General features: G+C 42.7%; 1 protein-coding gene across 4 annotated transcripts in view; it reads left to right on the top strand.

The window, feature by feature from the left end:
- Positions 1–22978, top strand: part of adck1 (aarF domain containing kinase 1) — a 208608-nt gene that overhangs the window by 124451 nt on the left and 61179 nt on the right. For all 4 annotated transcript variants that reach the window (XM_034111232.2, XM_034111234.2, XM_034111233.2 and 1 more), the window contains 2 exons: positions 21728–21886; positions 22291–22449. In XM_034111232.2, coding sequence (XP_033967123.1) covers positions 21728–21886; positions 22291–22449 — 318 coding nt within the window. The remainder of the gene's footprint in view (positions 1–21727; positions 21887–22290; positions 22450–22978) is intronic.

Here is a 22978-nt window from a genome sequence, read left to right as displayed (position 1 = left end):
CATGTCTAAAATGAAAACAAAATGTATTCGAATTTTGAGTAAAATAGGTGTTTATCACTCTACTTTCACCACAGCAGGGACTGAGATACATTAAGACTGAATAATGACTTCATATTACATACCAAGGTTCATGTGATAAGTAAAATGTTGCTCAAGCACAAATAACAATGCACACATAAAAAGAAAGTTTGGGAGGTTGGACAGGAGTCTCTCTCTCTCTCTCTCTCTCTCTCTCTCTCTCTCTCTCTCACACACACACACAGGTATTTCCAGTTACTTTACTTCAGTATAAAATCACAGACACACATATACATAGGCTACAACTGAATACAAAGTCTCATCTGTACAGGACGGTAAAATAATAACAGGAACACATAAATAAATCTATGACAAATTCTCATCTGTACAGGACAGTATGATAAAATAATCGATGGCAAAAATATGTCACTGTAAATGTCTCCGTTGTGGGACGAATAAATGATTAATTTAATCATCTACACATGTAATCTCACTTTACACACCAAAATAACGTTAACACAGAGTAAACGTTTGCTAATGGAGTCTATTTTGTCCCAAGAAAAAGTTCATGACTATCGATAAAAAATCTATATCAATAAACCTCTTGTTCATTTTCGCGGTATTCCCCACACATTGCCAGTACACTATTACTGTAATATTTACACTTACCCATGTCCAAATGGATCCTTGTTGTTGTCTTTGTATTCTTCAAATCAAATCCAATCAAATCAAGTTTTATTTATATAGCACATTTATAAACGATTTTTGGTCGAGCCAAAGTTCTGTACATATAATACAATTAGCCTACAGTAGAGACACTTTACAGCAAATACAACAACACAGATTGTTCAGAATATCAGTATTAAAAAAAACGACACCCTCTATCCTTAGCAGAGATGTTCACAAGTCTTTTTTTGCAAGTCCAAGTCAAGTCTCAAGTCTTTGGTCACGAGTCCAAGTCAAGTCTCAAGTCTTTGTGGGGTGAGACTTGATCAAGTCTCAAGTCTTTGGTCACGAGTATCTAACGAATAAAAGTCTCATGTCTCTTCTGGTTGTAATAAGCCTTCTATTGTCTGCTGCTATCCAGTCTGTTAAGAATACTGCACAGCTGTATCTAAGAAATTCAAATCATTTACTGTGTTATTATCACTCCTATATCTATTAGCATACAGTATCAGTACTGATTAGTTGTTTGTTATATGATCACTTTAAACAGGCTATTACAATGCAATATGAGGAAAACATCACACTTTAGCTAAATGCACACAACTTATAAGCAAAACACTTCAGAATCAGAAATCAGTATCACAAATACTTTATTAATCCCCCGCAGGGAAACTGTGTTAAAAGTACTTAAAAGCGGGTAATGATTAACGTTACCGACCTTTTTTATGTCATGTCAAGAGTTGGATGTCAACGCCACTCAACTCAAAAAAGTGTGACAAGCAATTCACTAATCTTTTCAAATATTCAGTTACAAAGCTAGCAGCAAGCTAAGTTAATATTACATAGCTGATGCTGAGCTAAACATGTTTGCTAACCGTCCATATGCGTTAATGTGACTGACCTCTCCGGGTGAGTTTTCAAGTGCCTGATGAAATTCGACGTTGTTGCGCCAGCATCCTTGATTTTGATATTGCAGACTTTACAGTGTGCGCTCCTTTTGTTGGTGCCGCCGGCGTTTTGTTCGAAGTTTTTGTAGTTGAACCTAATTACAAGCGGTACAGCCGCAGATGTGCCGCCGGCAGTGTTGGGAAAGTTCACTTTCTACATGAACTAGTTCAGTTCACAGTTCACACATTTTAAAATGAACTAGTTCAGTTCACAGTTCACACATTTTAAAATGAACTAGTTCAGTTCATAGTTCATAATTAAAAATGTTGAACTAAAGTTCATGGTTTCAAAAATGAACTAATTTATAGTTTATAGTTCTTTTTTCAATACGTTGCTGCGAGCTATTATTTGTCTCCTGTACGATGTTAATGGCATTTGGGTGGTAGTGGATCTGTTTTGGCTCTCTTTTTTATTCGCCACTCACACATACCGTGAAAGGCTAGTCGTGTGCTTATTCTCAATGTGCCGTTTAAGGTTTGTTGTCGACGTCGTCGATGTACGGACTTGCTTTTTCAAACGGGCGGACACAGTTTACAGGCAAACGTTTGATTTTTTCCATCTGAGTCAGTAGCCTACTGACTTTAACGTAAAACTCTTTTAAATGCTCATACGCCGACGCCGTAGAGCAGGGGTGAGGAACCTTTTTCCTCTCAAGGGCCATTTCAATTTTTACAATATCCTCAGAGGGCCGTACACGTTATTGACCTCTGCTTAAAAAAACTAAAATCACAGCCCATTCATTTCATGCTGTGCAAAGAAAAAGCAACCTCTTAATCCAGATATCTCACCATGACTCGCATATGCATGCACGTGCAGGGTGTGGCGTGCTCCCCTGGGAAGATTTTTTTTAAATGTTGAAGTTAAAAGCATCAATCTGGTGCACTTTGAGAGCAACATTAGGAGATCTATGGACACATCTCTCAACACCCAGACACAACTGTAAGCAGATTTTCTTTTAATTTGTGGATATTTGACAAATCACTCCCCTTTCAAACTGTATTCTTCTTTATTAATAACTGTCATATAGTATTTTATACCTGTTTACTTTATTCTCTTATTTTTTTTATAACTATAATGATCATATAGCATAGCTAGCTAACCAGATGCTAATGATAACAACACAGTTATTGACTGTCTGATCAGTATGACAGATGAGCAGATCGCCACTGGGCTTTCAACTAAAGACACAGACACGCAGAAACTGCGGCATGTGTATGGACTTATCGGTACTGCAATTTCTGAAGTGCTGGAGTGGCATTCTGGTGCTCTCCGTCAGAACTGCACCCCTGTCAGTTGAGACATATACCACGTGATGACACGTTAGGCTCGTGTTGTGTTCAAGGACCCTGACCTTGGCCAGGAAAAACAGGCACTCGCTTGTTTAATTTGTTTGCGGTCTAGATTTCTTTCATTTTTTTTATTTTTTGCGTGTGTTTATAAATGACATCGAGGGCCGTACCAAATTGTCTCGCGGGCCGTATACGGCCCGGAGGCCGGAGGTTCCCCACCCCTGCCGTAGAGTCTCACTACTAATTCATTCATTCATTCAATGCTCGCCGGTTCCGCGGTTCCACATTGTTTGTTGTGAGGAGTCTGATATATTTAATATATTTATATTTTAGTGCGACAGCCAGGGGTGACAGGCGCGTACGCGTCACAGGCAGCTTGCTGTTGCCAGATTGGGTGGTTTTCCGCATTATTTTGAAGCCTGTTTACGGTGTGTTTTAACTGGGATTTCGGCTGAAAGGCATATGAAATCTGGCACACTTTTGAACGCCGTTATAATACAGTGCTGAGAATGAACGCACTTTGAACGCCGTTATACAGCGCTGAGAATGAACGCGTTCTCAATTACGTTCATCTAGCGGAAATACAGTACGTTCAGTTCACGTTCGCCCAAAATATGAACGCGTTCATGAACGATCGTTCATGAACGATCGTTCATGAACGATCGTTCATTGAACGCGTTCAGGTACATCACTGGCCGCCGGTCGCCATTGTGTTACTACGAGGTAGTAACAGAGGCGCGCACGTCTGCGTAATGAGCCCGGCTAAAATAACTGGATGGCCTACCTGCCTGTCAGCCTTCCATCTGGGCACAAACTTATCTCGTGCCCTCATTGGTCATGTGCGCATTCGTGTGTGTTGGAGGAGGCGGGCTCTATAAGGAAGTAGCAGCCTCTAGCAGATTATCTCCGGTTGTGTATTTTCAAATTCTAGCGATCTCGAGCCGGTTTCTCTCAAATGTACCTTCCCCACCTTTAATACGCCAAAAATAGAAAACACAATGATTGTTCACGAGTCCCAACACACGAGTCCAAGTCGAGTCTGAAGTCTTTTGGTCACGAGTCCAAGTCAAGTCTGAAGTCTCTGTGTGTGCGACTTAAGTGCGACTCGAGTCCGAGTCGCGGACTCGAGTCCCCATCTCTGGTCCTTAGACCCTCTGTCCTTAGACCCTCTGTCCTCAGACCCTCTGTCCTTAGACCCTCTGTCCTTAGACCCTCACATCGTACAAGGAAAAACTTCCAGAGAAAACCCACAGTTTAAGGGGAAAATGGGAGAAACCTCAGGGAGAGCAACAGAGGAGGGATCCCTCTCCCAGGACGGACAGACGTGCAATAGATGCCGTGTGTAAATCCAAGAGATAATACATTTTACAGCAAATAGATTGAATGTTAGGAAATGCATGTGTCTGTAATAAGAAGATGAATCCACCAGGATGTCAGCTACAATCCTGTGGAAGCCATCAGGGAAGCAGCATGACGAGACCCAAGGCAGAAGAGTCGAAGACTTCAGGTTCTGAGGCTCTATCTTCACTGCTGCTAGCGAAAATAATCTCTAGCGAAGTCGGCAACTGTAAAGTTTTTTTTAGCTATTTTCTCTGTCTCTCTCTTTTTCCTCACAGACGTAAACTGATGGGAGACACGTGGTTTATGTTTTTTTTACTTGGTTGGTAGGTAGGTCCTTAGTGATTTCTCGATGTCCATTGGTCATTTCAGACCATGATGGCTGCCGGCCGAGATTTCCTTGACGGACACACAAATCCACCAATCCCACACAGTGTAAAGTCAAGCTGCTTTGAGCGGCCATATTGGCTGCTGTGCCCTGGTTACAGTCTCACAGGAGATACCGCTGGAAAGCTACTCTTCCAGCGATTCCGCGGATATCTGATTCATATTTCTACTCCTTATAATCGAAAATATAGGATTAATTACGTAAATTATGCGCACTTGGACGCGCCGGCACGTCCACCGACTCCAGAAAAAAACCATCTTCAAATAAAAGAAAGTCACCGGAGGAGTTAAAGGAGAGTGACAGGGAGTATGAGAAGAAGAGGAAAAGAAAGTTTCAGCCAGCTTGATCGATGGAGTTGGCTTCTATAGAGTGGTGCAGTGACGCGTTCTAAAACCCTTTTATAATCTATCGATTAGATTTATGATTCGAAAATTATAAAAGTAGGGTAGACATGTGGAGATTATCCGGCTGAACAAAACAGCATTTATCAAACAGGTTTGTTTTCCACAGACCTTATTTCCAGCTATTTTCCAAAACCCTGTGGAGAAATCCCATTGCTTTTTGTGGAGGGAACCAGCAGCTTACTTCCTGGTTTTAGGACGCGTCACTGGCTGCACCTCTCAATATGATGCCAATATAAACAAGGTCTTCTGTCGGCTCTGGACATCAATGCCGACCTATGCTGACAAGTAAATGAAGAGTAGACAATATAAAGGAAGGGCGAAATGTCCCAGCAGTTTAGGATAATGAAGACACACACACACACCATTTGTATTGTATTATTGTAAGAGAGAGGTTCCAGGTTGAATTGAGGCGAATATTTGTAATGTTCAGAGGTTGTTGTGTTTAATATTCATGAGAATATTTATCATTGTTCAAATGATAATAAACATTAGCATAAAGCATATGTGTCCACTCATATGTTAAAAAAGTATTAAAAACTTGAAAAATATTCCTCTAAGGTACATTTAGAACAGATCAAAAATGTGCGATTAATTTGCGATTCATCGCGATTAACTATTTTAATCGACTGACAGCCCGAAGAATAACATAATTATATATATTTCATTTATTTCACATTTAAATAAAGCAATGTTAATTTGTTTTTTTAATTTCTTTAGTTTTTCCCTTTAAAAAATAACAAAAAGTACCGATAAGAATACCTTACCTGATTGATAAGAGTAGTGGTACCGTTAACCTCTTAAGCCCGATTGCTCCCGCCGGCAACAATATTGCACGAAACTGTGTCTCAGGGCTTCTTAACATTTAACAACCTATTAATGTGTCATACCCACTTAATGGGAAGACAATCAGCTATCAGACAATATTAACCATTTTTAGCTAAACAAAACACAAGGGTAATACCAAGCCTCTGAATTAGCACTAAGCGAACAAATGCTAACGGACTTAGCACATAACTCATGGTAGAGATATTTTATACTTCATGCTATCTGCACAAACTAGATAACATATGAACGCTGAGATTCCACAGATTCCATTGGTATAAGTATCATCACTGTGCGACCAAAACTCACGGCAGAGAAAGCCAGGAAAGACAACACACAACTTCACCTTACGGAGCCAAAATGGCAAATAGGTCTTACCTTTGCTGTTTTTTTAACAAAAGTTGTGTTCAAGGGCATTCAAACGCATATAAACCCTGCTGAAGGTTAATCCAATGTCTCTGTGTCACTTTGAAATTATGACTGATAATCCATCATAATATTGATGGCAATAAACTTATTTTTCATATAGAATGGATTTAGGAACTCCCCCTCGATTCTATTGGCTCTAACAGTTACAAAGAGGACCCAAATCGACCAATAGCTTCCAGATATATACGACAACTACACCCAAATGTACCTAGAGGTGAGTCCGTCTGGACTTTATTTTTCTAAACCTCTCTAACAAGGTCCCATTTAACTTGTTTTGCATCAATCTTGATACAGGGTACTTATATGTTATAGTTTGGATTCCTAAAGCTTTGTGTCTACTATTGCATCATTCAAGGGTGGTTTTCACGATAAGTAATGGGTTTTGTTTAGACGCAGCCTATAATTGACATTTCTTTACTATGTTAACTCACTGAACCTAAAGTCCAAGATGTGAATCTGACTAACAACCATTTTCGCCTAAAAACTTAGACTAAGACTAAATCAAAAATAGCTGCCAAAATGAACACTGACCAGCACATTTCTGGGCCTTGATCCTGTCAGGCAGGGGTCCTCCACGCCATTTCTCAGTGTTGGAGAGCAGGGACAACAATTGGCAACAGTCATCATCTGCAATGTGTACTGGTGTAGCCAGAAGTCTCCAATAATCGTCAGACTTTTTCATTAGATGTATGAGAATTTTGATAGCATTACTACCAACAATCATGTCGTCTGTTTGTCCAGGGATGACTAGTGTTAGGATGAGCAACTTGACACCATAGATTGTCACCTCCAAATCATAGACTGCTGTCGGGTATATATGGTGACCACCAGCACCTACAACAACAATGTCATCAGCAGGACTTCTCTTCAAATCAGGGCATTGCTGCAAGAGGCGTGCAGCTGTAGCTTCGCTCAGAGAGCATGACATAGAGCCACTATCAATCATGGCTTTCAGTTGAACTCCACTTGCAGCACTAACATGTGTGTAGAACAAGCTGTCAAGATATTCAAAACACAAATGTCAAGCACAGATCAGTAGCAGAAAAACAAACACGTGCAATATATATACTGTGGAATGCCATTTAAGCCAAAATTAAATAAATACATACATAATTAAATATGTATGTATTTGCCTATTTCATAGGCATATTTATATATATATAAATATGCCTATGAAATAAATAAATGAGGCAATAAATATGTATACATGTACATTTAAATACACATTTATTTATTTCATGGGACTACATACAGCCAAAGTACTGTGTACTGTGTCCACCTGAAAACACAGAGGAGCAGCAACAGCAGAAACAAGTCCCCGGGCCGGGCTGAAGAAATCACCATCCAGCTGGAGAGTCGATGGGTCACGGCACCAATGTGACGATCTGTGTCCAGCTTTGCTGTTGCTTTATTACAATCCACAGGAGCCAGGTTTACATATCAGACAGGCTTTATTCTGCAACACATGGGATAGTACGGAGCCCTAGGGGACATGGAGAAGAAGAAAAATATTGGTAAAAAAAAAAGAAGATATATATGTTTTGCGAGATCTCGCAAAACTTTTCATTTAGCTCAATGTACTTCCGGGTCAGTTCGGCTAGAGGAGTGCTTTGGGACCGTCTACAAACTGCAACACCGAAAATATATATTCATATATAACTTCATTTTTTTAAGATGTAGTGCTACCAAACACATCAATGGTTATGTTGTTGTTACAGTATAACACTTATTTTGAATAAATATGCTTTTAAATATTTTTCAGGCTTTTTTATTAAAAACTATTTTAAATGACTTTGACATTTTACAATGTAGTGCAACCAAACCCCTTTCACACATCAATAGTACATTGCTCCTCATACTACATCAGGGTTGTCCAAACTCCAGCCCGGGGGCCAAATGCGGCCCGAGGGCCATTTTGAATCGGCCCTCAGCTAATTAAAAAAGTATAATGAAATATGGCCCACAAATTAAACGTGTGCATGTCTTATATTGTACTTCTTAAACATATATGTGTTAATAAGCCCACATTTTCTAACAAATCTAAGTTGATAAGAAAAAAGCTCAATAACTTATTTACATAACATATATTTCATATTTCCTCTTATTATAAGCAATCGGAAGCTTCTGTGTTAAGGAATGAGCTTCCAACAAAATAAATGCGAAAATCGTATTGGTGAACACGAATCAATAGATCAATTTCGTGACTATAACACGAAATGCTGTGAGCCTGTGTTGTTCACCCGGTTAGCGACTAACTAGCTAGCTGGAAGACGGCCATACCTGCCAACCCTACCGATTTGGGCGGTAGTCTACCGCTTTTGACATGTTTCTACCGCCTATACCGACTTAGCTGGCTTTCCCTACCGATTTTCAATCTTCCCAAACTATAGCAAATGACACTGCATAGACACTGGACTCGACTTTTGGCAGACACCGTTTGCAGCGTGTCTGTGATCGCATCATACAAACAGTCCTCTGTGTTTCTGAAAGAGAAACAACGTGCAGACCGGGGGTAATGCTGCCTTTCCTCTGCACGGGGCTGATGGGTAATCACTCCCAAATGAGTTTAAGGCATGGTTTAAGGCAGGGGTCGGCAACCCGCGGCCCACGGGCCGCATGCGGCCCTTTAAGCCCTCTGCTCTGGCTCCCTTGAGCTTAGACAAAAATAAGAAGGAAATAAAATAAAAGTATTTGTAGGACTATTTATATTTTGTTGCATGGTTGAAAATGTTTCGTTTGTTGTATTTTGAGGTGATACTGTGACACATAAATAAAAAACAAAACGATTTTAATTAGGTCAACTAAAATATGCGCCACATCCTGCTACGGTCCCGCGCGAGCGCCTTTTCTTGGAGGCGAATAACCTGACCCCCGGCTTGATGAGCGAACTATGGATAAATCAAAGAAAAGTACCGGAGGAACACAGGATTTAATTCTGTGTGGACAGAGTTATCTGCTTTCACAGCAAACGATGCTGGTTTACCGGTATGTTTGATATGTAGAGAGAAGTTGTCAACGGTGGTGCAGCCTTTACGTATCGAGGAACAACACGGGAGAGGAAGCCAGCTGACGATCTTCAGTCATAATTCAATGGGTATGTAATTTATTTCAGAAAACACTTTTTGTTATATTCCATGGAATGCTCTTAACGTCCCGATAGCAATGAATATATTAAATGCTTTGACAATAAATACATACAAAAATATCATCTGTGGAAGCCGTAGCGCTGTAACAAGTACGACCAATCATCTGAGCCGTCCCGGCTAAAATAACTTGATGGCCTACCTGCCTGTCAGCCTTCCATCTGTGCACAAACTTATCTCGTGCCCTCATTGGTCATGTGCGCGTTCGTGTGTGTTGGAGGAGGAGGGACTCTGTAAGGAAGTCTGAAGGTAGAGGCATATTTTTTCCGGTTGTGTATTTTCAAATTCTAGCGCACTCGAGCTGGTTTCTCCATTCTTACCAACCCTACCTTTAACTCTTTTTAGGGTGCAGCTATATGTTTTATTTATTTCAAAGTGGGCCCATTTTAATAATATTTTTTTTCCTTCAAATGTGCAGAGGACTCCCCAAGTGCTGTTTAATTTATTTTAAAGTAGGCCTGTGTATTATTTTTAATTCTCCTTTCTTTGTTTCTTATTAGAGGTTAACCGTTTTATATCATGTAATAAATAGCCTAATAAATGCAAAAAAACTGTAGTTTTTGTCTGATATAACAATAAAAAACTATGAAATATGTTTTGCGGCTCCAGACAAAAAAAATTTGGGGAAAAAGGAGCAAAATGGCTCTTTTGGTCAAAAAGGTTGCAGACCCCTGGTTTAAGGGAACAGAGACGAGGCATTTGAGTCCTGCAGGATTTCCCCTTTAGTATCAGTGTCTCGAAAACACATGTTGGCGACCAGTGTGGGGCAAGTTACTTCCAAAATGTAATATATTACATATGACTTATTACTCTCTTTTGAAAGTAATAAGTTACATTACAAAATTACTACTTTAGTTACTTTTCTAGTTACTTTCACCAAAATAACTGCAAAAGAATGGCTAGGTATTTTAAATGCTGAAATGTAGTTTAGTGCAGCTCATTATACATCCAATGAAGGGCAATGTGGTATAGCATAACAACTGTGTAGGCCCTTAAGGCTACTAACAACTTGTATTACACGGGTTAGTTGAATACTCGATTCTGATTGTAACTTCTTAACATGTGACACGTTGTTAACACAGTACAGACCACTGTCAAGGACTATAATGAAGGTTGCTAAGGAGGATCAAGAAAGAGAAAGGAAAAGAGGTTAAAAGACGGAGCGCTGGACGTCAGATAAATCCCCAGAAGAAGGCAGACAGGAAGTAAACACTAACAGGACAGGGAATGGGCTCTGTAGTGTGTTTAGTATATGGCCGTGTACAGGCCCGGTTCCAGAACAACATGACTCAGGGTGCCTCTGAGGTTACAGGGGGGCAGCAGTAGTGTAACGACTGAATGAACACAAGTGGAGGACTCAATAGCACGACTCGGAGACAGAGGATTAGGATGCAAAAAGGTCTTTATATCCAAGGTTCGGTACACGGGAATCAGATACTAGAAAAACACTGCTGGAACGCTAGGAATAACTAAGACGAACTGGCACTGAAGGGACTGTGGATGCAGACTAAATAGACAGAGGGAGAGATGATAATGGGGCACAGGTGAGGCTAATTAGGGAAGGGAAGCAGGAGGAGTTCAATCAAGGGCAGGAAAGCTGAGACTGAAATGAGAGAAACACAATGAGAACAGGAACAATAACAAAAACATCAGCATGCTGGCTAAACCCTTACAGTACCCCCCCCTCTAGGGACGGCACCTGACGTCCCAGGTTGTTCAGGATGTTGACGTTGAAAGTCTTGGATGAGGTCCTTACTGACATTACTGGTGGAGACCCATGACCTCTCCTCAGGACCGTAGCCCTCCCAGTCAACCAGGTACTGACGTCCCCGGCCTCTAGGTCGAACTGCCAAGAGGCGTTTCACAGTATATACAGGTCCACCATAAATAAACCGGGGGGGTGGAGGGGGTCTGGAGGTGGGGACCAGTGGACTCACTTTAACTGGTTTGATGCGTGACACATGGAATGTAGGATAGGCCCTCAAGGATCGAGGTAGTCGAAGCCGTACTGCCACAGGATTTATGACCTTGGATACCGGGAAGGGACCCACAAAACGAGGAGCCAGTTTGCGAGACTCCACTCGAAGGGGCAGGTCTCGAGTAGAGAGCCACACACTTTGTCCAGGTTGGTAGGCAGGAGCAGAAATACGTCGGCGATCGGCCATCCTTTTATAACGGGCTGAACTCCGTAGTAGCACCTGGCGGGCCCGGCTCCAAGTGCGATGACATCGGCGGATGAGGGCATGTGCAGATGGAACACTGACCTCCTTCTCCAGGTCGGGGAACAATGGTGGTTGGTATCCATTGGCACACTGAAAAGGTGAGAGACCAGTAGCAGAACTAGGCAAAGTGTTGTGTGCGTACTCCACCCAAATCAGATGCGTGCTCCACGTGGCAGGGTTCTGAGACACCAGGCAGCGTAGACAGGTCTCAAGCTCCTGATTCAGCCGCTCCGTCTGGCCGTTAGACTGCGGATGATGTCCAGAAGAGAGGCTGACTGTGGCACCGATGAGTGGGCAGAAAGCCTTCCAAAACTGTGAGGTAAACTGTGGGCCCCGGTCTGACACAACATCCCTAGGGAAACCATGGAGACGGAAAACATGGAACAACACTGCCTCTGCTGTCTCTCTGGCAGATGGCAACTTAGGCAGCGGGACAAAGTGGACCATCTTCGAAAATCTATCCACAATTGTCAAAATAGTGGTGTTACCTTGAGACGGCGGCAACCCTGTGACGAAATCCAACGAGATGTCAGACCAGGGGCGATGTGGCACTGGGAGCGGGCGCAGAAGACCAGAAGGGGGCTGACGGGAAGTCTTGTTCCGGGCACAAACTGAACAGGCTGCCACGTACTCCTTGACCGACCTCTCCATGGAGGGCCACCAGAACCGCTGCTTAATGAAGAACATGGTGCGGCGAACACCAGGATGGCAGGAGAGGAGGGAAGTATGTGCCCAGTGGATGACCTGTGAGAGAAGAGGGTCAGGAACAAACAACCGGTTCTGTGGGCAACCGTCGGGAACCAAAACATTAGCACTCGCCTGCCTGACCCTCTCCTCAATGTCCCATGTGACTGCCCCCACTACACAAGAGGGGGGAATGATTAGTGAGGGAGTGCGAGGAGCTGTATCGGAATCAAACAGGCGGGATAGAGCATCAGCTTTAGCGTTCTTAGAACCGGGACGGTATGACAGGGTGAAGTTGAATCGGGTAAAGAATAGGGCCCACCTGGCTTGTCTTGCAGTTGAGGCGTCTTGCAGATCTGATGTACTGAAGGTTCTTATGATCGGTCCAGACTAGGAAAGGGTGCTCAGTTCCCTCCAGCCAGTGGCGCCACTCCTCCAAAGCCACCTTAATTGCCAACAGCTCCCTGTTACCCACATCATAGTTTCTCTCGGCTGGGGAGAGTTTCCGAGACAGGAAAGCACAGGGGTGGAGCTTGTTGTCCTTCTTTGACCTTTGAGAGATGACTGCCCCAACGCCCACATCTGAAGCGTCCACTTCGACCACAAACTGCTGAAGTGGATCAGGAAGCGTGAGAATAGGGGCTGAAGTGAAGCTCTTCTTAAGCCTCTGAAAAGCCTGTTCTGCTAGGGGGGACCATTGGAACTTCACCTTGGGGGAGGTTAAAGCATGCAGTGGGGCAGCCACAGAACTATAGTTTCTGATGAAACGTCTGTAGAAATTTGCAAAGCCCAAAAATCGTTGCATGAGTTTCTGATTGGAAGGTGTAGGCCACTCAGTGACTGCACTGACCTTTGCTGGGTCCATCTGAATGCTGTTCTCCGAAATGACAAATCCCAGGAAAGAGACTGTGGAGACGTGGAACTCGCACTTCTCTGCCTTCACAAAGAGTAGATTATCCAAGAGACGCTGCAACACCTGGCGGACATGTTGGATGTGGGTCGTCTCATCCGGAGAAAAGATGAGAATGTCGTCGAGGTAGACAAAAACAAACTGGTTGAGCATGTCACGGAGAACATCATTAACCAGAGCCTGGAAAACAGCTGGAGCCTTGGTTAACCCAAATGGCATTACGAGGTATTCGTAATGGCCACAAGGGGTGTTGAAAGCAGTCTTCCATTCATCCCCCTCCCTTATCCTTACCAAATGATAAGCATTTCGAAGATCAAGTTTAGTAAAAATCTTTGCATCCTGTAATAGTTCAAATGCTGAAGAGATAAGAGGAAGGGGGTACCTGTTCTTTATGGTAATGTCATTTAGCCCTCTGGAGTCGACACATGGACGAAGAGTCTTATCCTTCTTGTCGACGAAGAAGAAGCCTGCTCCAGCCGGAGAGGAGGAAGGCCGAATTATCCCGGCAGCAAGGGAGGAGTCAATGTATTTCTTCATTGTTTCCCTTTCGGGGCCAGACAAGGAGTAGAGATGTCCCTTAGAGGGAGAGGTCCCAGGGAACAAGTCAATGGAGCAGTCATAGGGTCCATGGGGAGGCAGGGTGGAAGCACGAGTCTTATTGAAAACCTCCTTCAGGTCCCGGTAACAGGTGGGCACCCTGCTAAGATCCGGAAAATCAGAGTCTGCTGCAGCTTGGAGAGGGGTAGAGACAGCAGTAGTCAGGGCAACAGTCACATGGGTGGAGGGCAGAGCTCTCTCTGGAGCAGGAGCAGAAGGGAAACATGTGGCCAAACAATCCTTATGCCAACCCAAAACTCTCCCGGTGGACCAGTCCATGTGGGGATTATGTTTTACCAGCCATGGGTAGCCCAAAATAAAAGGGTGTGAAGGAGAGTTAAAAAGATGAAAACTCAGGGATTCAGTGTGGCCGTTAGCGATGATTAGTTTAAGGGGCCGAGTACGGTGAGTGACTCGGCACAATAAACGTCCATCCAGAGCCTTTGCTACAAGAGGCCTCAACAGGGGAACAAAATTAAGTCCAAGTCTCTTGGCTAATCTCCAATCAATGAAACTCTCATCTGCTCCGGAGTCAATTAGAGCAGCATGCGACAAAGTCTGAGTAGGAGTAATTAGCTGAGCAGAGGTGAGAGTACGAGAGGGACAAAAAGAAACAGTTCGACTCACCAGGACCCTCCTACTTACTGATGAGCCTGGTCTTTTACTGGGCATCTGGCTACAAAGTGACCCCTCTGTGAGCAGTAAATGCACCTCCCCTCCCGTAGGCGGCGCTGGCGCTCCTCAGGAGTCAGCTTTGCTCTTCCCAACTGCATGGGTTCCTCCTGGGCAGTAGGCGGCGCTGGAGAGTCGGTCGTCTGGAAACGCTGCTTGGAGAAAAAATGACTGGCCTGAGACTGCCCTCTCTGGCCTGGCGGAGAAAACACAGCTCTCGACTTCTCCCTTTCTCTCTCTACGAGGCGAGTGTCAATTCTTATTGCCATAGCAATGAAACTATCCAGGTCAGAGGGAAGCTCTAGAGGGGCCAACTGGTCCTTGATGGGGCCAGACAGTCCATGGCGAAAAGCGTCGAAGAGGGATGAATCATTCCAGCCGCTGTCTGCAGACAAAGAGCGGAACTCCACGGCGTAGTCGGAGACACGTCTCCCTCTCTGGTGTAAATCCATTAGAGCTCTCGCTGCTTCCCTGCCTGGAGTTGTGTGATCAAATACTTTGCTTAAAGTCTCTGTAAAACCTCTCAGGGAATTACAGACTGGGGAATCTCGAGCCCACTCCGCCGTAGCCCACGCCTCCGCTCTGCCGGTGAGGTGGGAAACGATGTAGGCTACCTTAGCCCGTTCAGACTGGAAGGAAGATGCTTGCAGCTCGAAGTGCAACCCACACTGGACCAGGAACGCACGACAGTTATCCGAGTCTCCGGAAAAACGCTCTGGTCTGGAGAGGTGAGGAACCGAAGGCAGCGGTGTCGGCACGGTGGCAGGAACAGGACCGGGAGCTGTAGCCGGATCCGACGCTGGAAGCGGAGTAGCAGAGCGTTGTGGATTGAGATGTGCCACCAGCTGCTGGATCTGATCTGCCAGCTGGCAAACCTGGCTGCCGATGGATGACTGGAAACCCTCATGCCGATCCGACAATTATCTTACTCCCTGGCAGACAGCGGTAAGTTGTTCATCTTGTAGGTTAAGACGAGCCCCCTGGGATCGAATAGCAGACCGCAAATTCTCAGAGTCGGCTGAGTCCATGGTTCTGGCCAGTTCGTACTGTAACGACTGAATGAACACAAGTGGAGGACTCAATAGCACGACTCGGAGACAGAGGATTAGGATGCAAAAAGGTCTTTATATCCAAGGTTCGGTACACGGGAATCAGATACTAGAAAAACACTGCTGGAACGCTAGGAATAACTAAGACGAACTGGCACTGAAGGGACTGTGGATGCAGACTAAATAGACAGAGGGAGAGATGATAATGGGGCACAGGTGAGGCTAATTAGGGAAGGGAAGCAGGAGGAGTTCAATCAAGGGCAGGAAAGCTGAGACTGAAATGAGAGAAACACAATGAGAACAGGAACAATAACAAAAACATCAGCATGCTGGCTAAACCCTTACAAGTAGCAGGTTTACATGAGCAGTAGTGGCCGGAAACAGCAATGAGAAATAGCATTGATGGTCCCAATGAACAGATTATGGCATTTGTTTTGAAACCAAGCAAGTGAGAACATTTGAGTTAAAAGTGCAATCCTGAAATATCTCATACAGTGCAAAGTGGACTGTGGCAAAGAAAAGCACAACAGCTTCAAAGCTACTGATAAAACAAATGAGAACATTTTGTAAATCAAGGCAAATATTATTTAAACCAGCTCATGGTTTGAAATGGCAAACATTGAAAAGCAAAAGTATTATTAAAACCATGTACTAAACATCACCTTGGTCCCATCACATACTCTGGGAAGAGAATATTTACTGTGCTTGAAAACTGGATCACATCATCATCATGTGAGGTTGACTTTGTGACCTGGAGATCATTTCAGCTGCAACATTAGCTCGTTGATAAGCTTGGGATATGAGATAGTTTTGTAGCCATTCGTGGTGAAGGCATCTGTGCTATTGTGTGCATTATGTTTGACCCAACATTTCTACAGGCAGGCAGAATATGGCACTATTTTCACATATTCTAGCCCTTGTCTATTTGTATACCACGAGCTGCAAAATGACCACCTAACCCCACTGTGCAGGCGGGTACTTGTTTAGATCTACCTGGGCAGGCTCTGTTTTGCCGTGGTATCCTGGCTGGCACCTGCGGGCCGCAGAGGGGCGGCGGTGTTTCGGGCGACGAAGATGCTGCTCCGGGGGCGAGGGCGGCGAGTCAGGCGGGAGTAAGCTAGTGTCCACAACGGAGGGTAACGTGATGTCCCCATCTGACCCGTTGCTACGGCCTGCAGTAGATCAGTGTTGCTGGCATTTAGTGATGGTTGCTTTAACCATTTCCGTATAAATGATTATCCACAGATGTGTGTCGCTGCTGTGGAAGCACTTTGGAAATGATGCACGCGCAGCGGAGCAGGTCACGCGCACCTGACACAATTTGTTGTTAGTATTTTTCACTCCGTTCTCTTTTTTGAATAGAGGGTGCATAACATTCAACTGCCTGAAGATCCCGACGTGAAGCCTGAAGAGTAAACACCAGGTTTACTAATCTACCCGCACAATTTGTCTGGTGTCGGAATGTCTCGCTATGTTAGTACATTGTTAAAAAACAAAACACCATTTAATTTCGGGGTAAAAATGTGTTGTAACTGCGTTACTGAGCATTGTAACGGGTAATATATTACCCACATTCCATTAGTAATGCGTTACATTACTTCGTTACAGCAAAAAGTAATATATTACTGTAACTCCGTTACTTTTGTAACGCGTTACACCCAACACTGGTGGCGACTGAAAGACATCCAGTGTTTGGTCTTTTCCTGAAGCATCCTTCACCTACAGTGTCTCAACTGAAAGAGGACCACAAACACACACAAAATATAATTTTTATATAAATATTTATCTCCCATTCTTTCACTTTTTCTGACATTTTCAACACCAAACATGTCGTTAATGTCTCTGTTTAGTGAGCTACAGCAATCTGAAAGCCTGTACATTATTTATATCACACTTTGTCAGTAAAAAAATGCAGGAAATAACTTTTTTAATGCAGTATTTTCTGATGTATGGCGCGACACAAAGATATTTCGCTCTGTGCAAACCTTTGACTCTAATATGTCAACAACATGAAACAAGAATATTAACCTGGCTTTATCCAATGTTCACACAAGAGTTCTACATCCTGACACATCCTTCCAGTGCTTCTCAAAGTGTGGTCCGTGAGTATATTGGTAACATTTCACATTTGAAATAAATAAATCAATTTAAGTTTTCCGCACTCTCGCAGGAATATCGAGTAGCATGAAGCTGCAGCGTCGGAGACAGCACTTGTAGAACCGCACACACAGGTCCCGCGTCACGGCGGCACGTGACGGAGCACGTTCACATGAATGTGAACGTCAACGCAGAGAATGTGAGTAATGTGAAGTGCTTTTACAATTTTATTTGTTTAACATTAATAACAATTCCGGTGTCTTGAAATGAAGTGTGATTAGCTAACATTAACTATGATAGTGTTAAGGCAATACAAACAAACATCTGTTTGCTTATGATAGCTTCTAACCGTATTAAAGTCTCTAAAAACAACTATTCGTTAGCTATAGCTTTCGGCAAAAGCATTACCAAAAGCATTAGCTTCGTTAGCATATTTGATCATTTGTTTAATGAAACTAGCGTGATTTTGGCAAGCCCAACTAGGTGTCATAGTTGAGTGATTGAATCACTAATGACAGTAAGAGTGTAAGTAATGTGAATCATGTTTTTTTTTTTAAAGTTAACAACTATTCTGTTGTATTGAACAGCCATACAAGCAACAAGTGCTAAATGTAATCTGTTAGCCTATGATGACTCGCTGCAAAACCAACTGTTAACCATTTTGTTTATTTGTTTAATGAAACTGTATGTTATGGTTATGTTATTTGACAGAGGCTTTTATCCAAAGTGACTCAAAAAACATAAAATAACCATAATTAACATTAGAATTTCAATAGAAATAGTTACATAGTCAAGTTACATTACTTATTACATTTTTAACAGGGTAATTACTCATCTGTAACCTACTACATTTAAAAAAAGTAAACTTCCCAACCCTAATGATTAATTATAGTCAGCTAATTAATTAAACTTCAACGGATGACAAAAGCATGTCAATATGTCCACTACATTAAATCAGCAGTAGCCTAAGTTCTGTCTTCAGTGTAAATGCTTCTTTAATAGTCATTGTATTACAATTTGAATTCATTGTAAATAATCTTTACTGTGCTGACTGCCTGTTTACCGTTTATCAGACAGTGTCATCATTTTGACATGTTTTGTAATATTGCATGAGGTGTTTTAGTCAGTTATTGTTGAGATTATTAATGCATATCAATTGTGCACCAATGCCTTAGCCTTTCCCTATGCAATACTTTAGATGACGTCTTGTTCTTATTGTTTCAAAGGCATGGCCAAAGGTTTGCCTTCTGGACTCTGGAGGCCAGAAGCTTGCTGGAGGGAACCCTTCAGCCAATATTCAGAGTGCCACGACAGGTTATCTCCCTCGAGAGGGAAAAGCAGACCCGCCTCACCCCCAGTGAAGAAACAGCAGACCCCGCAATAAAAATGTATTCTGAACTGAAATGCCTCTCGGTCAAACTGCTTGTTTATCTTTTGCAGGCTGGTGCATCAACACACTAACAGTTGTTTTTCAGTAATCTAGCACCTCTTTGAACACACCTTTGATCTATTAATAATAATAATGAAACGAGAATTATGATACTGTAGAAGGAACAGTGTTTAACAGTGTTGTTTTCTTTTGAATAATAATGAAACGAGAATTATGATACTGTAGAAGGAACAGTGTTTAACAGTGTGTTCTTTTGAATAATAATGAAACGAGAATTATAAACATACCCAAAACTAAATTAACAGTGTTGTTTAATATGCATATAAAAGACTATATTTTTGAAATTCTCAACTAAATTAAGAGAATATATATATAAACATTCATGTGAACGTGCGTTGACCGTCATGTGCTCCGTCACCGTCACGTGCCACCGTTACGCGGGACCCCGTCACGTGCTCCGTCACGTGACGCGGGACCTGTGTGTGCGGTCGTGACGCGGGACCTGTGTGTGTGGTTCTGTAACTGCGGTTCTGTAACTGCTGTCTCCGACGCTGCAGCTTCATACTATTGGGAATATCTCCGCAATGGAGCGAGCTTAAGTTTCACTTTCGATTGCATGATATAGCCCAGTGCAACACCTTCATCCCACATGTGGCCACTTATTTGTACCATTTTCTGACGATTTGTAAATAACGATGTGTTTTGGGATATTTGTGGAGTTAGGTGGTCCGCGAGTGTTTTTGTATTGGTGGTCCTTGGTATGAAAAAGTTTGAGAAATACTGATCTACTGATCTACACTGTCTCAACTGAAAGATGACCAGAAACACATTAAAAATATAATAACATGTGGAGACTTTGGGATATTTATCTCCCATTCTTTTACTTTTCGGGCATTTTACAGACCAAACATGTCGTTGATGTCACTGTTTACCAAACTACCACTTTTTCTGAAAAATGCTTAAAATGATGCAATATATGTTAAATACATGGTTTATACCTGTAATCACTGGGGTTCCATTTCTTCTGATTACCTAATTTGGACGTGCACATTTGCAGCGCGTACATCTACCTCTTTTGGATTTGGAAAGGTTGGCATGTGTGGGTGGCTCACACTCAGTTTATATACAATTCTTTAATAAGTGATACAACTACTAAAGACATTTAGTTAGTTAGTAAATGCAGATATATATTATACACAAAATAGTACACGTAGATCACAATTATTATCATATTTACAACTGAGTGAACAGAGCAACAACTCACCCGCAGCTAAGAATCCTTTGACACTGAGGGATTTCCAAAATGCACCACATTCAGCGTAACACTAGCTTCTGGCTGCGGCTTCTCAAAATAAAATGGCAAAACTATGGCTGTAGTCCCAGTTTAACAGGATTTAAAAGGGGGCCTATCATGCAAAATGCCCTTTTTGATGTCTTTTATACATAAATATGTGTCCCTGGTGTGTCTCTTTTCCTCCATACCCAAATCTCTAAAAACGGAGCTCATCCAGATTTGCGGCGATTTGACGTCATATCGGCAGCGGACCCACAGCACTATCAGAAACGTTGCTATCAGAAATAATGCCCGACTGTTTTGGACGTAATATGGTCGGTGTTTACATTAGCATCGCTAACACTCAGAGCTGGAGAGCATGTGTTTGAAGAAGCAGGAAATAAAAAGGAACTCACCTTGTTGTATAACCGGCAAGAGAGAAAGCCTTTGAGCTCCATACTGTTTCAGAAATGATCCTTGATAATCCATGATATGGCGTTTCATCACGGCATTATCTGCCGGTAGAATCTCCCGCATGAGCAGGCATAAGCTCCGCCCCTCTTTTTTATACATTTTATTTTTTTTAAAGCTTTATACCCAAAATCAGCACTTTTGAAACAGGAAATGAAATAGAGGGATATGAGGCATGGCTAGAATGGGTGATCTGTTTGGTATTTTGAGCAAAACACTTTTTTTTATCCGAGACCTATGCTATTGCCTAAAAATAGCCTGATAGGTGACCTTTAATAAAACAAACATTCATTATTTACACTGTTACACAAGCACAATTTATTGTTTGCCACTATGATACTCGACCGGCGTTTAGCCTGAGGTTTCCTACTGAAAGTAGCTGCCACACCAGTAGCTTCCCCTGATACACATGTCGGCATGTCTCTATGAATGTATATATATTTTCAGTTTATTTGACAATGTTTGGCAACATAGTTACATAATAAAGGTTTGTATAATGTAAGTTCCTCTTGTATTACATAGATGGTTAAACTTTTGGGTTTTTTGCTCCTCTTCCTCCCCTAGCTTTCGAGACACAAAAAAGAATCTCACTGAACGTCACACACTCAACTGCCTATCAACAACTGGGGTTAAATTGAACCGTTAAAAGTGTGCTTAAATGCAAATCAATTTACCTTGTGTCAGCTGAAATTGTGTTATTTATATGCAAGGGTGCCGTAAGGGGGTGAAAAGTTAGGACGATTAAGGGCCTGTGACTGACAGGGGCCTACTATTTTAACAACTATTTTAGAACATTAAGAACAAAATGTTTAAGTAACCAATGTGATATCTTTTCATGGGGCCCAAAATCTCTGGCGGTGCCACTGCCACTGCTCTTTCCCACTCTTATATTCTTCATCCCTTTCTGTCTCCCTCAGCTGTCAGAGTTATTTCTGTCCTTTGAGGAGAAGCCTCATGGTGCAGCCTCCTTAGCCCAGGTCCACAAGGCACTGTTGCATGATGGGAGGACAGTGGCCATCAAGGTTCAACACCCCAAAGTCCAGAGCCAGAGTGTCAAGGACATAGTAATGATGGAGGTGAGTGTGTCTCTGTGAATTATTAAATTAAGTGTTGGGCACTGTTTGCCTGGGGGACAACAATAGTGGGTGCACCAGGCTAAAGCGGGAGTTGAAGCTTCAGCGCAGTTGGCGCCGACAGCAGAGAAGAAGCGAAGAAGGACCTTCATTGATCCCCTGAGGGGGAAATTCAGTTTTATATACACGCACATGCATTTCTTTTGTTATATACATACATACATAATCATATACTGTAGGCATATAGAGCTTCTTTATAGTAGATTTATTTCCTCTGAGTTGAATTACCCAGTGCTGAATCCCATCAACAGCACTTTGTCTGATCTGTCAGACAGACAGCATATCAATATATGTGTACATTCCTAATTTATTGGATTTGGAAACTGATTCTAATTTGTCATTTCAAGGTGCTGGTGAAAGCGGTCCATTGGCTCTGCCCAGAATTTGCCTTCATGTGGTTGGTGGATGAGGCCAAAAAGAACATGCCACTGGAGCTGGACTTTCTTAGAGAAGGACAGAATTCTGAGAAGGTGGCCAACATGCTGGCCCACTTCCCCTTTCTCAAGGTACACACACGAGTGCAGTTCAAATATTTCTACCAAGCTACATCTTATACCTAAAACCTCTTTATTTCAGTTTTGTTCTGCTTTTTACTACTTGTATGAGTTGGCATATTGGTAAGAAACATAAACCCTGGAAGTGCCAAAAGCAGTAAAAACAGGGAGGCAGGTGTAAGCAAACAAAAGGCAAGCTTTTATTAAATAAAAAGCTTGTTCACATAAAAAAAACGGCAGGAGCAGGCAAAGAGGAACAAAAGGGAAAAGTATCAAACAAACCGGGAAAATACAGGAGGGTAGACCAGGGAAATCTAGACACAACATCAGGATAAGACGACCCCACGGAAAATGACGACAACGGAACAGGGAACACAAGGGAAGGCAAGGGAAGGCAAGACTAAATACATAGGGGTCATCACAGGACAAGACACAGCTGGAGAGGGGAGGTGAAGCACAGGGGCAACAGGTGAACACAATGGATCTTTCCCATTTATCTTATTTCCCCTCCTCGACTCCTCTCCTTGACTCCTATCCTCAC

This window comes from Pseudochaenichthys georgianus, chromosome 22 (assembly GCF_902827115.2).
Source record: "Pseudochaenichthys georgianus chromosome 22, fPseGeo1.2, whole genome shotgun sequence".
NCBI classification, from domain to species: domain Eukaryota; kingdom Metazoa; phylum Chordata; class Actinopteri; order Perciformes; family Channichthyidae; genus Pseudochaenichthys; species Pseudochaenichthys georgianus.
The sequence above is the reverse complement of the archived record's forward strand: the minus strand, read 5'-3'. Positions and strand labels throughout refer to the sequence as shown.